This window comes from Sorghum bicolor, chromosome 8 (assembly GCF_000003195.3).
Source record: "Sorghum bicolor cultivar BTx623 chromosome 8, Sorghum_bicolor_NCBIv3, whole genome shotgun sequence".
Classification (NCBI taxonomy): Eukaryota; Viridiplantae; Streptophyta; class Magnoliopsida; order Poales; family Poaceae; genus Sorghum; species Sorghum bicolor.
In genome coordinates this window covers 61,646,346-61,661,691 of record NC_012877.2, presented here as the reverse complement: position 1 = coordinate 61,661,691, position 15,346 = coordinate 61,646,346, and the positions used below count along the sequence as shown (strand labels likewise).

The 15,346-nt window shown below is 48.5% G+C and overlaps 4 protein-coding genes across 5 annotated transcripts; 3 read left to right on the top strand and 1 right to left on the bottom strand.

The window, feature by feature from the left end:
• Window positions 1,847–2,811, top strand: LOC110437642 (hybrid signal transduction histidine kinase M-like). The gene is made up of 2 exons (XM_021466147.1): window positions 1,847–2,356; window positions 2,443–2,811. The coding sequence occupies exons 1-2, from the start codon at window positions 1,847–1,849 to the stop codon at window positions 2,809–2,811; spliced, it is 879 nt and encodes a 292-aa protein (XP_021321822.1).
• Window positions 2,823–4,119, top strand: LOC110437641. The gene is made up of 2 exons (XM_021466146.1): window positions 2,823–3,303; window positions 3,923–4,119. The coding sequence occupies exons 1-2, from the start codon at window positions 2,823–2,825 to the stop codon at window positions 4,117–4,119; spliced, it is 678 nt and encodes a 225-aa protein (XP_021321821.1).
• LOC110437640 (uncharacterized mitochondrial protein AtMg00810-like) lies at window positions 5,210–6,355 on the top strand. Its single transcript, XM_021466145.1, has 3 exons — window positions 5,210–5,569; window positions 5,658–5,987; window positions 6,245–6,355. Exons 1-3 carry the CDS (start codon window positions 5,210–5,212, stop codon window positions 6,353–6,355), a joined length of 801 nt encoding a protein of 266 aa, XP_021321820.1.
• Window positions 7,911–12,458, bottom strand: LOC8071510. 2 transcript variants are annotated; one of them, XM_002442541.2, is made up of 3 exons: window positions 12,303–12,458; window positions 8,562–10,619; window positions 7,911–8,427 (listed from the first exon to the last, which is right to left on the bottom strand). In XM_002442541.2, exons 1-3 carry the CDS (start codon window positions 12,303–12,305, stop codon window positions 8,050–8,052), a joined length of 2,439 nt encoding a protein of 812 aa, XP_002442586.2. In that variant the 5' UTR covers window positions 12,306–12,458; the 3' UTR covers window positions 7,911–8,049. The 2 variants fall into 2 exon arrangements, with proteins under 2 accessions (XP_002442586.2, XP_021302223.1); XM_021446548.1 differs by having other exon boundaries at window positions 8,289–8,427; window positions 8,535–10,619.

Here is a 15,346-nt window from a genome sequence, read left to right as displayed (position 1 = left end):
ATCTGATTAGGCCAATGACGATGATGAAAAGAACTAGGAGGTGGCACTGGTTAGTTTTTTGCTGATGTCTTGGTTTTTACATATGTTCAGTGTTCTATGCAACTAGGCTTGATAATTGTCAAGTGCTTACTTGATTATACCTAGGCAAACAAATAGGCCCATTGCTTCTACCTTAAACTAGTTTATCTATCCAGTGCTTGCTTGATTATACTTTTTTGTTCCGTATGCTCTAGTGCCACCAATCCTTATTGTATTTTGAATTTCTGAAAACTGAGGCATCTTGTTTGGGTTGGGCAGATTTGAGATGAGTTGTCCCTGATATGTTGTGTTCAATGGCCGTGTGCGAGTTTACTACAACTGGCCTAACTACCAAGAACAAGTTCATAGGTTTTATGGTGCTTGTTTTAAAAACTCCTATGAAGAAGGAATTGCTGCCTTCAAGTCAATAACCAACTCAATTCTAGCCTTAGCTATGATGATGGCTTCTATCTTCAAAACCCAGTAGCTGCTCCACCCTCTTTGTCCTTCAAAACTTTGTAATTGTAGTCCCTCTTAATGATCTTTGTATGTCTTCTATGCAAGAAGCTCCGAGCTCGTGTACTGATTATAAGTGGGATGATTATACTTGATTTAGCTAGAATTATAATGGTTACAGCTCCATTAACTGGTACTCTAGTTTGAGTTATACATATGTGGTGCTACTCTAAATTTACATGAGGTCGTACCATGAAAATTGTTAATGGTTGTTAAAGTTGCACTTTGGTATGAGTTTGTGGACTTCACTGGTCGATCTTTACTGGATTATTTTCCTCCTCAGTGATATCATCATTACTAAGCAAGCTCTCATCTTACCGCATGCACACTGATGAAATGGAGGTGAGAGTGTGGATCATGGCAGGAGCAAAGCACCTGGACCTTTTCGTGAATCACCACCGTCTACAGTTTTGATTGGCACTCCTGTGTATATTTTTTCTCCTTTCACCCTCTGTGGGTGCTGCTTTTTTCGTGTTTGTATTTTGCCTGTCTTGGCACTCTCCTCTTTTTAATATAGCAGGCAGCTCTCCTGCCGGTTCGTTTCAAAAAGAAATGGAGGAGGCCCTGGCCCCAACAAGAGGAATGCACGCTAGCCTCATGGACAAAGTCTTTGTCAAGATCCTCCGCCACCTCCATGCCCGCTCCCTGTTCTGCTGCAAAATGTGTCTATATCGCTCCTAAAAACGTCTCATCTTGGACAACCATAAGTTGATGCCCCAAACTGTGGCCGGCTTCTTCTACGAGGAATCTACTGCCAGAGAAACTTCACCAGCATCACCGGTGTTTACCCCTGCTTGTCCTTCTTGCCCTTTACTACGAACAATGTAGTTGTCTCATATTGCTGCAACGGCCTCATATATCCTATGCTAGCTGGTATCTTGGGGCAGATGGATACTGCTATGTCGTCTGTAATCTGGCAACTTAGGAGTTTAAGGTACCGCCGCATAACTAAACTCTTGCCTCTGGAGTTGATTGTGTCAGCGGATCAGCATTGCCAACGGCTAAGGACTGACTGCGTCTTCAGGATCTGCAACTGAACGCGCACGGCGCGCACTCGCTGCGCCCACGGCTGCGCAGAGCACGCTCCATCGCTGCATGCACGCCCGGCCCCTACGACGTCTGCGTTCCCGCTTAGACTGCTCGACCAATCGCACATAGCTGTCATGGCCACAGCCCACTCTCTGTAATCTATGTATGTAACCACACATGATCAATACAAGGTTGTCCAGTTGATCAATTCCATTCTACATGGTATCAGCCTATTCCTCGGACCTCCCCAAATCCTTTTGCTTCCTCCTCCGCTTCCGCTCCCATGGCTCCATCCTCTGTTCATTCAGACTCCTCCGATGATGGCCTCGCCGCCGTCCCCGTCTCTGCCTCTCAAATCCAAACCCTCTCCATCCGCCACCATGTCTCGGTCATCCTCGACCTCGACGAAGGCAATTACGGCCAGTGGCGGCACTTCTTCGATTCCACTCTTGCCAAGTTCGGCATCAAGGGCCACGTCCGCACGACGACGCCCGACGCCGATCGCGATGGCGAGTGGCGCATGGTCGACGCCTGCGTCATCAACTGGATACTCGCCACCGTATCCAAGGGTGTCTTTGACATCATCCGTCGTGACCGCCACGACGCGTTCACCCTCTGGCATGCAGTCGAGGGGATTTTTCAGGACAATGAGATGCAGCGCGCGGTGTATCTTGAGGCCGAGCTGCGTTCCATGGTGCAAGGCGACCTCTCCATCAACGATTACTGCACCAAGCTCAAGAGGATCGCCGACCAGCTGCGCGACATCGGCCACCCCGTCTCTGAGCCGAGTCAGGTGCTCAATCTCCTCCGCGGCCTCAACCCCAATTCCGCAACGTCAAGCCCGTCATCACGTCCAAGTCGCCGCCGCACACGTTCCAGAGCGCCCGCTCCTTCCTCATCTTGGAAGAGCTCAGCTTCCAACATGACGCCACCGTCGAGGCAGGCCAGGCCCTGACCGTCTCCCATGGTGCCACCAACGGCGGCTCTTCGTCCACCTCCTCCGGCACCAAGGACGGCTCCTCCGGGTTTTCCGCGGCGCGCACCAACAACAACCGCAACGGCGGCTCCGGAAACGCCGGGAACGGCAACGGCGGCGGCAACCGGAACAATCGCTTCAATCGCCGACGTGGCAACGGCGGCAACTGGAACAACGGCGGCGCCGTCAACCGATCCAACACCAACAACGGCGGCGCCAACAACTCCTCCGCGCCTTGGACTGCCGGCTACAACCCTGGCAGGGCATGGTAGAGGCATGGTCTATGCCGTTCCGTGCCCCAGGGAGCGACGTTCTGGGTCCCCGGCCGCCGTTCCAGCCGCAGCAGGCCATCACTGCCGCCGCCAACAACTCCAACGTCTTCAACCCCAGTGCGCTCCACGCCGCGCTCCAGGCGTCCAGCGCAACACAGCAGTCGCCCGGCACATCCGAGTGGTTCTTCGACACCGGGGCAACGTCCCACATGTCATCCTCTCTCGGTAACGTCCTTCCCAGCTCTCTTCATCCTTCTTCTTCTGTCATCACAGTCGGGAATGGTGCTCGCATGCCGGCCACTCATCGAGCACTCTCAATCATCCCCACTGCCACCTCCCCACTACACCTCACTGATGTTCTTATTTCCCCTTCCCTCATTAAGAACTTAATCTCAGTTAGGCGCTTAACTCGTGATAATGCTGTTTCAATCAAGTTTGACCCTTCTGGCTTTTCCATCAAGGATCTTCGTACCAGGGCGGAGATGCTCCGATGTGATAGCAGCGGTGATCTCTACCCTCTTCGCCTCCCACAACACCAGGCTCTGCATGCTTCACTAGCGGCGTCTCTGTGGCACCAGCGACTTGGACATCCAGGCCTTCCAGTCACCAATCAAATTCTTCAGTCTTTTTCTTTTAGCTGTAATAAAACAGATGAGCATTCGTGTTCCTCTTGTCGGTTGGGTAAACACTCTCGACTGCCATTTCATGATTCAGCATCACAAACATTTTTCCCTTTTCAATTGATTCATTCTGATGTCTGGAGTCTGGACGTCACCGGTGTACAGTCATTCAGGATACAAATACTATGTGGCTTTCCTTGATGATTATACACATTACGTGTGGACAATCCTTCTTCGCAATAAATCTGATGTTTTGCCAACCATTCGAGCGTTTATTGCTTATGTTCATACTCAGTTTCGTTTACCCATTCTTGCTTTCCAAACTGATAATGGCCGCGAGTATGACAATACAGCACTGCGCCTCCTGCTCTCTTCTCACGGCACTCAGCTTCGCCTCTCGTGCCCATACACGTCTCAGCAGAATGGGAAAGCCGAGCGTGTACTCCGAAGCACTAACGACTATGTTCGTACTCTACTGATTCACAGTGCAGCTCCTTCGGCATTCTGGGCCGAGGCCCTCGCCACGGTTACCTGCCTGATCAACCGGCGACCGTGCCGTGCCACGGGAATGGCAACCCCGTACGCGCTGCTGCTCGGCACGCCGCCCGACTACAACGAGCTTCGCGTTATTGGATGCAGGTGCTTCCCCAACACGATCGCCACGGCGCCCCACAAGCTCGCCGCGTGATCGATCGCCTGCGTCTTCATCGGCTACCCAGCTGACCATCGGGGTTATCGCTGCTACGATCCCGCGACGGGCCGCGTGATTACCTCACGGCATGTTCTGTTCGATGAAGCCGTGTTCCCCTTCCGCGACACCACCAGAACACCAGCTGCGCCGGCCTCCGACGTCGACGATGATCCACCAGTACATGCTCCCAGGGCTCGCCGTGCCGCCCGTCACGCTGTACACCAACGATCGCCTTCACCGCCTTCAACGCCACCCCAGTACATCGTCGACTCCCCGCCACCATCCACACCTTCAACGACAAACTCGATCGTCTCGGGCAGCTCTTCGGCATCGACATCACATGGTTCATCCCGCGGAACATCACCACCACCTACTGCGCCAAGCCCGCCGACCTCTCCAGAACCGACGGCTGCCGCCGATCTGCATCAACCGCCTCCACATCCGATGATCACCCGCGGACGTGCTGGGATCCATAAACCAAATCCCAAGTACGCCATGGTGGTCCCCGAGACTCTCTCTCCGATTCCACGGAGCATACGGTCTGCAGTCAAGGATCCGCACTGGTACGCCGCCATGAAGAAGGAGTACGATGCGTTGCTCGCCAACAAGACGTGGACACTCGTACCTCGACCGCCAGGTGCTCACGTCATCAGTGGCAAATGGGTCTTCAAGCACAAGATGAATCCCGACGGCACCCTCGAGCGTTACAAAAGCTCGATGGGTCGTTTGTGGCTTCAATCAACGTCCTGGAGTCGACTTCGGCGAAACCTTCTCGCCGGTGGTCAAGCCGGCGACCATCCGCACCGTCCTGACGATCGTGGCGACCAACAAGTGGCCGGCGCACCAGCTTGACGTCTCCAACGCATTTCTTCATGGCACTTTGCAGGAAAAGGTGTACAGCCAACAACCTACAGGCTTTGTCGATCCCCACCGTCCCGATGATGTCTGCCTCCTGTCACGATCGCTCTATGGACTCTGACAAGCTCCTCGTGCATGGTTTGATCGATTCGTCGGCCATGTCACCAGTCTCGGCTTCATCCAGTCCAAGGCAGACACGTCCCTGTTCGTCTACAACAGGCATGGGGCAATGGCGTATCTCCTCCTCTATGTCGATGACATGATCATCTCGGCATCCACTACTGCGCTTCTCCGACACATCATCGCGCGGCTTCACGATGCCTTCGCTGTCAAGGACATGGGACCCGTGCGGCACTTCCTCGGCATCAACGTGCAGCGCACTGCAGCAGGCTTCTTCCTCTCGCAATCGTCGTATGCTGAGGATCTCCTCGAGCGTGCTGGCATGGCTGATTGCAAGCCGGTCGACACACCAGCCGACGCCAAGCCAAAAGCATCGACTGCCGACGGCAAGCCGATCCACGACATCACCGTCTACCGCAACATCGCCGGAGCATTGCAGTACCTGACGATCACAACGCCCCGACATCGCGTATGCCGTGCAACAAGTCTGCCTCCATATGCACGCGCCACGGGACGTGCACCAGACGATGCTGAAGCGCATACTCAGTTACATCAAGGGTACGATGTCGCTGGGTGTACAACTGCGCACTGCCTCCACGCCGACGATCACCGCATACTCCGACACCGACTGGGCTGGCTGCCCGGACACACGCCGCTCCACGTCCGGGTTCTGTGTCTTCTTCTGCGACTCCCTCGTCTCGTGGTCATCCAAGCGACAAACCACGATGTCCCGATCAAGTGCAGAAGCGGAGTACCACGCCATCGCCAATGCTGTCTCGGAGTGCTCCTGGCTTCGTCACCTGCTCGGAGAGCTGCACTGCAAAGTTCCTTCGGCGACCATTGCTTACTGCGACAACATCTCCTCCGTGTACATGGCGCGCAACCCCGTTCATCACCGGCGCACCAAACACATCGAGCTGGACATACACTTTTGTTCGGGAGAAAGTTGCCATTGGGGAGCTCCGTGTCACTCACGTTCCCAGTGCGCAACAGCATGCCGACGTCTTCACCAAGGGACTCCCATCGTCGCTGTTCTTCGACTTCAGAGACAGTCTCTCCGTCCTCCAAGCACCCAACGTTGAGACTGCAGGGGGGTGTCAGCGGATCAGCATTGCCAACGGCTAAGGACTGACCGTGTCTTCAGGATCTGCAACTGAACACGCACGGCGCGCACTCGCTGCGCCCATGGCTGCGCAGAGCACGCTCCATCGCTGCATGCGCGCCCGGCCTCTACGACGTCTGCGCTCCCGCTTAGACTGCTCGACCGCTCGCGCATAGCTGTCATGGCCACAGGCCACTCTCTGTAATCTATATATGTAACCACACATGATCAATACAAGGTTGTCCAGTTGATCAATTACATTCTACAGATTGCATTCCTCTGCTTCTTCTAGCTAAATTCTCTGTGCTAATGTTTGAAGTAGAGCTGAGCTTCCTGTTCAAAATAGGTATATAACAATGCTAAGCTAGCTCTTGATGATGAGAATATAATAATACAAGTTTCACAATATGTGTCGGGCAGACATCTTTATTTGGATGCTTTATATATACACTTCGTTCCTGCTGGAAGGAATACCCTTTGCGTGTTGTTGGCTGCTGACAACCTTTCTATATTCTTTGCTCATCTCCTAGGTAATCTGCTTTGTTAACAGATCCGCAGCACGGTGACCACGCTGCGTGGCTAGTGTTTACATCATTTCCTATCTCGTCAACTTTCACTATGCTCCCTCGGTTTGCAAACATATTATTGGACAGACATAGCTTATAATTAGCCACATATACACCTAGAAAAGCCAAAAGAATCTGTAATTTAAGATGGAGAGCGAGTAATTTCAATTTCTGATCCGTTAGAATTTAAAATCTTTCTGTAGCAAATTATAAGGCCATTTCCAATCAATTTACATGGGTGCACTTCTAGTATCATACGAATAGCCAACATTTCTTAAACTGTATCTTGCCATTGGCAAAGACAATACCCGATCGAGCGTATACCATTGGCAAGTTATTCCTGTCGGCCACGTTTAGTCAGGTATCCCCTTTTTGCTAATGAGCATGCAGTTGGTAAGTGAAAGGCTGACGGATGTTGTTAACGGTTGACTGTTGTCAAGTTGATGGTTAACCATCTTAATTGTTGGTGGGCCCATCATGCGGCAGAGTAATTAAATCAAATTGAGGATTGTTGTTCCACCCGTTGGGAAATGCATTTAACAACGGTATTTTGTTAACCGTTGTGGGCTAAAAACCGTTGGGAAATGCATTTAACAAAGGAACCCATTTGACAAATGTTGCGTTTGTAATCCTGAACGTCTGTGAATCAGAGTGTATTAATTTATTTGGTGGTGAAGCACGCACCTCTACACTGTAAAAAAGAAAAATAATGGGGTGTTGTCAGCTTTGGACCTACTATATACGCTTTATTGTCTCTTGAGCTGTGATGCTTTGTGATGAGCAGCAGTAGTAAAAACAGATTGCCGGGCGTCAATACACGAGAGCTAGGCTGCTTAGTCACGATTCATGATAAAGATGAAGCAGGTAGGGCACACTTTGTAGCTCCTGTTGGCTGTTTTTTCTGTGTTGTCTTAAAATAAACTGAGAACCAGTTACTATATATTGGCTCCTCTGTGTTGTAGAAAGGAGCTGGAGCCTCTTGGAACCATACCAACGAGAGTGAGAGATAGAGAGAGATCATATCATTTACATGGCATGCAAGAGTAAAGCAGTCCTTGGGCACACGATAGATGATACGTACGGTTTGCTAATTTGCCCTTTGCAACAATATAATGTTGCACTACATACATAGAAATCCCTTACATAATTAAAATACACACTGTAGTTCATATATATGAGAGCATAATGGATCAGGAGTTCATATTTATTCTGTGATTGAAAAAAAAGAAACCACACTGGGAAAGGGTAAGTGGAACACATATTAATTCATTATTACACTGCTCATTCGTAATGAAGAAGGGGGCTAGCTATAGGCGGCCTATAGAGGTCTTCCAAGGAGCGAATCCGAAAGATGTAATCCCAACCCATCTTGATCTGTGGAGGTGGAGTAAGCTGCCACTTGCGGATGCCGGCGTGATAGAGCATCGCCCAGAGGTGGGTGATGAGCTCGCCACCCTGCGCGAGGTGCTGCAGGTGCTCCTCCGCGTTGTCGGACGGCGCCGCCAACACCAGCGCCTTCACCCAGAATTCCGCCAGCACCTTCCACCGATCAGCAGCAGGCATGGTTGTGACCAGTTCCTTCCCCAGCTTCACGCCCATCATATAGACGAAGGATCCCACACCAGTATAGCGGTGCTCAGACATTTCCATGGCCAGCAGCTAAGGATGAAAACCGTCGAAAAACTCTTAAATTGTTTTCTACTTTTACATTTGAAATATGAAAACGAAAACGATAAAGTCGGACACGAAAACGAACGCGAACTTACGAAATATCAAGAATTTCGAAAACGAACCAAATCGAACAGCTTGTCGGCAGCTGATGACGACGATGATGACGACAACGACGACACTTTTACTACATTCTGGATTGCGGCGTCCCGAACTTCAGCGTACACCATAGCTGTAGCGTCGCTCCGCCCAGGGAGCAAGCGCGGCACCGAAACCACCAAGTATGCGCAGTATTTGGACAGAGACATGGCCACGCGGCGATCCTTGTTGTCCACTGCTGCGGCCACAGCGATTTCTTGTTCCCACACCTGCGCCACCAGTTGGCAGTAGCACGTTGCAATGTGCCACATCAGGATACAAGGCACGTAAATGTCATCCATGGCATCGTCACCGTAAAAGTGTTTGATCTGCCCACGAAGGTTGTCTTCTTCAAGCTTGGTTGATGCCCAGGCACTTACGTCGTTGCACCTGATCTTTTCAACAAAATCACCAATGGACGCCGTCACATCAGGATGCAACTCAAGCGCACGCCCTGTGTTGCTCTTCTGAAACAGTTCCTGGAGCACCCGGCCCATGTACCGCAGTCCAAACAGCGCCCAACATTTCCGGGCGACAACGCACATCATCGGTGCGCCGTGCTCCAGGAATCCGCAGCAGAATAGCCGATGGCAGCGAGAGCCGGGCAGCCTGATGGATTCCACTACTGAGTGTTGCCCAAGCTTTTTTTGCCACAGGTAGTGCTTGTCGTCCGACCAGTTGATCTTGAGAAGAGATGCTCTCAGCCTCAGTACCAAGCTCAAATCCGCTCTTCTAACCCTATAGCCTTGTCTTGGGATTCTTCTAACTCTTCTTCCAGGGCCAAGTATTAGAGTATATTTCCTCTCCCTAACATGCCTGACCAAATCACAGGCAAAGGTGACCCTCGCCCAGTTCGAGGTCCAGCAGCGTAGCAACTGCAACACCTGCAGTAGGACTAGTGACACCAGTATTACTCCCGTGATCACCGAGTCCGCTACTGTGGTATGCACAGAGATGGTGCCAGGAGAAGCATGCCGGGTAGTCCTTGCCCCGGGCATGACAGCCACTGCCCCAACAAAACAGATCCCAAGAACCGAAGCAACTGCCCAGATGCTACAGCTTCTCTCTTCGTAGTAGTGGAGGAATACGTTGCTGGTGTACAACATATCGTACATGAAAGCTAACTCAATCTCGACCACCTTGGAGGCCCTCTCGTAGCTTTCAACCAAGGGCTCCGTGCTGCTCATTGTTGTCGCCGTTGGTTCAGCGCTGCTGCTTGACAACCCAAGGAGACGCCGCCGCAGCAAATGAGACAGAGACAAGGAGAAGCACACGTCCTTGCAGGCACGGAGGTCTGATTCTAGCTTCAAGTCTGCATCTCTGAACCTCAAGGAAGCTATATCACCCATGGAAACCTCGTGGACAACTCCATCCTCAACCATTATGTCAAGTTTCATATCCACTGGCAACTCACTTCGTTCATCATGATCTCCGAAAGAACATCTTCTAGCCGTGATATGTGCTGGAACCTCTCTGATCGCGTTCCGCATAGAGCTCGGCAGCACGAACACCGCCATGGACCTATGAAATCCCTTGATCAAAGTCACGGCAGACAACACACAGATGGCGATGTTCCCAATATCACTGGAGATGGTTGAGATGCTCATTAGCACGACATATCCGAAGTAGAGGCAAAGCTGATATAGCAGCTTCCAAATCTGGCCCTCATTACCAATACCGGACATGCGGGCCGAGTCGATGCAGCAAAGGAGGGCCAGTAAGGATACTGCCCATATGGGATACATCTCGCTTTTCACCTGTGAAGACTGCATTAGGCCAATGCTGTATGTCCCCAAGGACAGAAATAATGCATTGGCAGCCAGGAAGCCCTTTTGGATGATCCAACTATTGGACCAGCGGCGGCAGGTCCCAAAGGCAGCAAGGAAAAAGGAGAGAAGGATGGCCACTAGTGCTAATGCCTCGATTCGGAGCACTGTCCCCCTAGGACTCTCCCATAGATCTCTAAGCTGATGCAGAAAGCTTGTTGATGTGGCATTATTTACCAAGTGTTGTTGACCTGTATTTCCAATTCGGCGATAAACCTCCTTTGGAAGAATAACATGTGTCATAAAACTTGAATGGCGATTTAACCACAAGCAGATTCATGAAACGGGGGGGGGGGGGGGGGGGGCAATATATAAACCAATCTAGAAGTAACTAATCGACCGTTACTCTAGAGAAGCATTAGGCACCAAAATATATATCTGGTCCTCTTGCATATCTAAGAAACCAAATCTTGTGAAGTAGCAAATTGGACCGACCAAAGTTGCTTGTTTGGGGAATAAATTGAACCAAATCTATATTAAGGGTTATGCGGACATAACTTGAAAGGAGTAGTTCCTTAATCCTATGTATGACTATGAGATGTATATAATCCCATACCACTTTCCAAAGCTACCAAAACAAGTCCAGTTAGGGCACTCACAGTGCAGACTCCACCATGGAGTCTATCCTTATTAATTACGGTGCCACGTAGACACTTTGTTGACATGGCATGCAATTTAATGAGGAAAGAGAGTAAAAAATCAAGACTCGACGTCTAGATAGCACTCCGAGTCGACGTTTGCTTCGAGGTACTCGACTCCACTCCGAGCTCGCTATGGGGAGGCAGATCGAGTCTTCAGATCCCATATGCGCTCGCCACCGCCGCTACAATTCCTCCCGCACGCCAGACCACTCCCGCGTGAGCCATCTCCCGCGCGACGCTTCCCCGCCAAATCGCCAAGCGCGCAAGCTCCCACGGAAGCCAACTTCCCCACCAAATCGCCGTCGCTGCTCTCCATATCACAAACGGGAATACAAATCGACCGCCCCCAGACTCCACACCACACCAGTAGGGAAGGACTAGGAACAGAGAAGAGGACGCCCAGTCATCTCTGTGCCAGGTTCGTCAGCCTGCTGTACAAAAGGATTCCAGGTCCGAATTGAGGTACGCCCCCAATCACCCATGACCTTAGCATCCCTCTCCTCCCAGCGACAGTCTTTAACCCAAATCCATACCCAAATCTCGAATCAGGATGAACAGATTAAAGAAGTCTAGTTCTCGGCGAGGCAGTGGTGGCCGTGGAACCCGATCTCCGTACAGGTGATGATCAGAAGATGGAAGTGTCAATGGCTCTATCTGGAGGGTGGCTTTCTACTGGATGATGATAGATAGATAGCTTAATATTATCTAAATATTATTATTATCAATTTACTTCTAAATTCGTATCTAAGTTTCTATTGCTTTATATATTGTAATGGATGATTAAGGCTATTATCAAAACTTTCATCGATGTTTTCTATAGTATGTTTGTCGATTCAGTGATAATATGCGAATGTGGTTTTGGTGATATATATGAGTATATACTAGAAGCAAATGTTTGCAGTGCCAGTTACTTGCTGAATGTGTTTCTCGTATGAAATTGTTAAGTGTATGGTGGATCACACAGTGATATGCCACACAGCAGATCACTTTGTTTTGTGCTGCATAATAAATGTTTTTATCGGTAGAAACTACTATTACAAACTTTGCATTGGGAGCATGGTTTCTTAAGATGGAGTCTATGAGCTATGGACTCTACGATAGAGTCATGCATTGTGAGTGCCCTTATTACACTTTCGATGCAAGAACAAACAAAGTATTGTATGGCAGATCGAGTTAACGACCCTGTGGCTTATAAAAATAGTAATATATATGATGTTAAATCACTTCAAAAGACAAATTAGTGTCCGTGACACATCCTTACCATATTTTCAGTTGCTTCTGTTTTCCAGGCTCTGTTGTTTGAGCTTCCTTGGCGTTCCTCCAGAGCTCTGTTCCCTCTTCTCGATCCTTGCCACCAGAGCTCTAATCCTATCTTCTGAAGGCTGCAATATTAGCAGAAGACATGGGTTTCTGCTTTTGTAGGAAACAAATGCTTTTTTTTTAAAGAAACAAACAAATGCTTTTTGAGAGTACAAATACACACACACACTTTGGACGCATTATTTACAATTGTTCCTGGAATAAACTTTGCGTGTCGCCAGGCAGTCCCTTTATTCCTTGCCAGTCATCTAAGGATCGATTATGCTTTCAATTAATATATACATTACATCATTTGCTTTTTTCCACTATAAAGGTTGAGGAGGACGAGGTGGGGTGAAAGAGGACCAGAGGAGAGTATAAGATATACTATAAGAGACAAAGACAGACGATCCATGATTATTGATTTGGATTATTTGCTGGACGTCTTCAATGCAGATTCTTACTGGGTATGGATCGGAGCAATGCAAGAACATCATCCAAGGTCTTTTAGCATTTTTGCTAATATTAATTCTACATATAATTGTCGCCATGCCAGTACAACAATAACGTATAGAGGTGGGCGGGTGATATGGATTTTAGAGTCGTTTCTTTAATTAGCCCACGTCTAACTCATTGTCTCAAGAAAACGGGCGATCTTCAAAAGTAGGCAAGGAAACCGCCTCAGAAAATGATTTCCAAAGGCAGATTAGTTGGCCAATTTCGACAAACTAGAAAACTACGCTAACTAAAATGTAGCTAATTAAATTATCTTTAATCATGCATGCGGTAAGCCCACTTGTTAAGCAGTGCATCAATTTAAAAAATGACAAACATTTTTAGAAGAATCAACATTTCAGGCAGGGGCATCCTTGACCCCTCTGCTTTTCACTAGTACACAGAGGTTCTAAGCCGGCGAGGGTAAAACATTTGCACAGGCGGTTTTAATTATAATGCGTCTGTGTTGTAAATTTGTACGGCCAGAATTGAAAACCGCCTGTATAAAAGGCTCAGTACAAATTTGCTAATCATTGATTATTTTGGTTGATTCACCTCAGTTATAGAAAAAGGGGAAGAAAAAGAACGTGTGAACGAAATGATTGGTGGACAAAACCTGAACATCATTGAGAAAAGATGTCTCAAGAAGCTCGCCATAGAGAAAGCGATTGACATCCAGTCGATCAATTGGCCAATTTGAGATTCTTCAAAAAAAAAATTGGCCAATTTGATGTACTAGCACGGCAAATTTAAAGATGGTGCAAATTATCAATGTCATGATGACCGAGCTGAATGTTTCCCCATAATCGATGTTGGTTTGGCGTGTGAACTAGCATGAGCCACCCATCTTCGAGCTTGTATTGTGGTAGCAATTAATATAATCTTTCCTGATTCAGTTTGTGCCGGCCTGAAGAGCAACTTGCTCGGAGAGGTTGGTGTCGATGCAGCTGCTGGTGGAAAAGAAAGAGGCGGGCAGGCCAGGACTCAGATGGTTGTGATGATTGACTCACGTTGCAATGTGGGGCTAGTAGCCGCACGGGAGATGCGGAGAGGCATGGAGAACATCAACTATATATAAGGGAGCGTCCAAGGATGTTGCGACAGCGAGGGTTGCGAATTTTGGTAATTTCGATGGTGGCCGAAAGAAAAATCCAAAATTTTGTTTTACACTAAGTAAATGTGCTATACATTACCATCTCTAAACCACCTCCTTTCCACCACCACCACATTTTTCTAGCCTCCACCATACTCCCTCTCCGCCGATTGATAAACCTAACTTATAATACTTGAATCCTCCTTTTGAATTGGAACTATAATTTATCATGAGTTCTAATATGATAATGTTATTAATGATGATTTGGTAAATGGTTACCTTGATACGATATGAGCTATATGAACTTAGGATAATAACTCTGTAACTGCTTAAAACTGGTAAAACTAGACTAAACCCTGACAGGGGGCGAGTGGGGTTAATTTATATGGGGATAGATTGCCTTGGCAATAACGTCTAGCAAGGGCTCGCTTAGTGAGATATTATGTACAACCACATGTCTATATGGGTAGACTGGATCTCACTCCCCATTAGATAAAAGTATAATTTATACTAGGAGGCCAGTGTTGACAGCAGAATATCAGGAGCAGGCACAGATGCTATGTGATCTTCTGCCGGTTGGCATGGATGCTATGTGATCTTCCACGTTAAGATTTAGAGTTTTGGCCACGTTTGAACCCATATTATGTTTATTTATACGGATGCGATATGATCTTCCGTGATTTGATTAGTGTGGATGCTATGTGATCTTCTACATTTTGTTTTCCAATCCCTCAGAAGCCGTGGTAGAGTTATATCAAAATCTAAGGTAACGCTCTTTCGGGTATGGGGTCTCGTTAGACCTGTTCTCGCCACCGTGCATGGTTAGGAATTGTGCCTATCAAGTAGGAAAATTTGTACACCTCTACAGAGTTTATTGAATATATTCGAATAGCCACAATCTTTGAATGGGCAGATGCTAGGATGGAATACTATGATTAGACTTTTACAACTGTGAAAAAAGGTCATTATAGAACCACAACCTTGGAATGTGCATTATGTACTCAACCCCCTTCCACCATATGAAAAAAGGGCATTACAGAGGCGCCTTAATTGACATCACATGCGTGCGTGAGTGCGTCAATAATACAGAGTTTGTGGCAAGGACTTATTACAGACACGCCTAATACTGACGCGCTTGTAACATGCGTCTGTAATATGCGTCTGTACTAAATCTTTTACAACGATGCCTACCGCGAACATGTGTCAGTATTAAGATCCAGTACAGACGCTTGAATTAAAGCGCGTCCGTACAAAATACTAACTACCACAGACGCTTCTTCAGGAACAAAAGTCTATAGTAAGAATTACACTATAGACGCGCGTTCACTACAAACGCGTCTCCAATGTAAGGCCAGTGGTCCAAGGTAGCTTGACGAGGTGGCACCCGGAGGCCGGAGCTGCTAGCACACCCTTATTAG

Bases quoted from the DNA above. Each gene is read 5' to 3' on its own strand.
- LOC110437642 (XM_021466147.1), top strand. From the start codon at position 1,847: ATGGCTCCATCCTCTGTTCATTCAGACTCCTCCGATGATGGCCTCGCC. The intron at 2,357-2,442 runs GTGCTCAATCTC...CACACGTTCCAG, and splicing joins CCGTCTCTGAGCCGAGTCAG to AGCGCCCGCTCCTTCCTCAT.
- LOC110437641 (XM_021466146.1), top strand. From the start codon at position 2,823: ATGCCGTTCCGTGCCCCAGGGAGCGACGTTCTGGGTCCCCGGCCGCCG. The intron at 3,304-3,922 runs GTGATAGCAGCG...TTCACAGTGCAG, and splicing joins CAGGGCGGAGATGCTCCGAT to CTCCTTCGGCATTCTGGGCC.
- LOC110437640 (XM_021466145.1), top strand. From the start codon at position 5,210: ATGGCGTATCTCCTCCTCTATGTCGATGACATGATCATCTCGGCATCC. The intron at 5,570-5,657 runs GTATGCCGTGCA...AGTTACATCAAG, and splicing joins TCACAACGCCCCGACATCGC to GGTACGATGTCGCTGGGTGT. The intron at 5,988-6,244 runs GTTCATCACCGG...CCGTGTCTTCAG, and splicing joins TGTACATGGCGCGCAACCCC to GATCTGCAACTGAACACGCA.
- LOC8071510 (XM_002442541.2), bottom strand. The intron at 8,428-8,561 runs GTTCGTTTTCGA...TTTCATCCTTAG, and splicing joins CCGACAAGCTGTTCGATTTG to CTGCTGGCCATGGAAATGTC.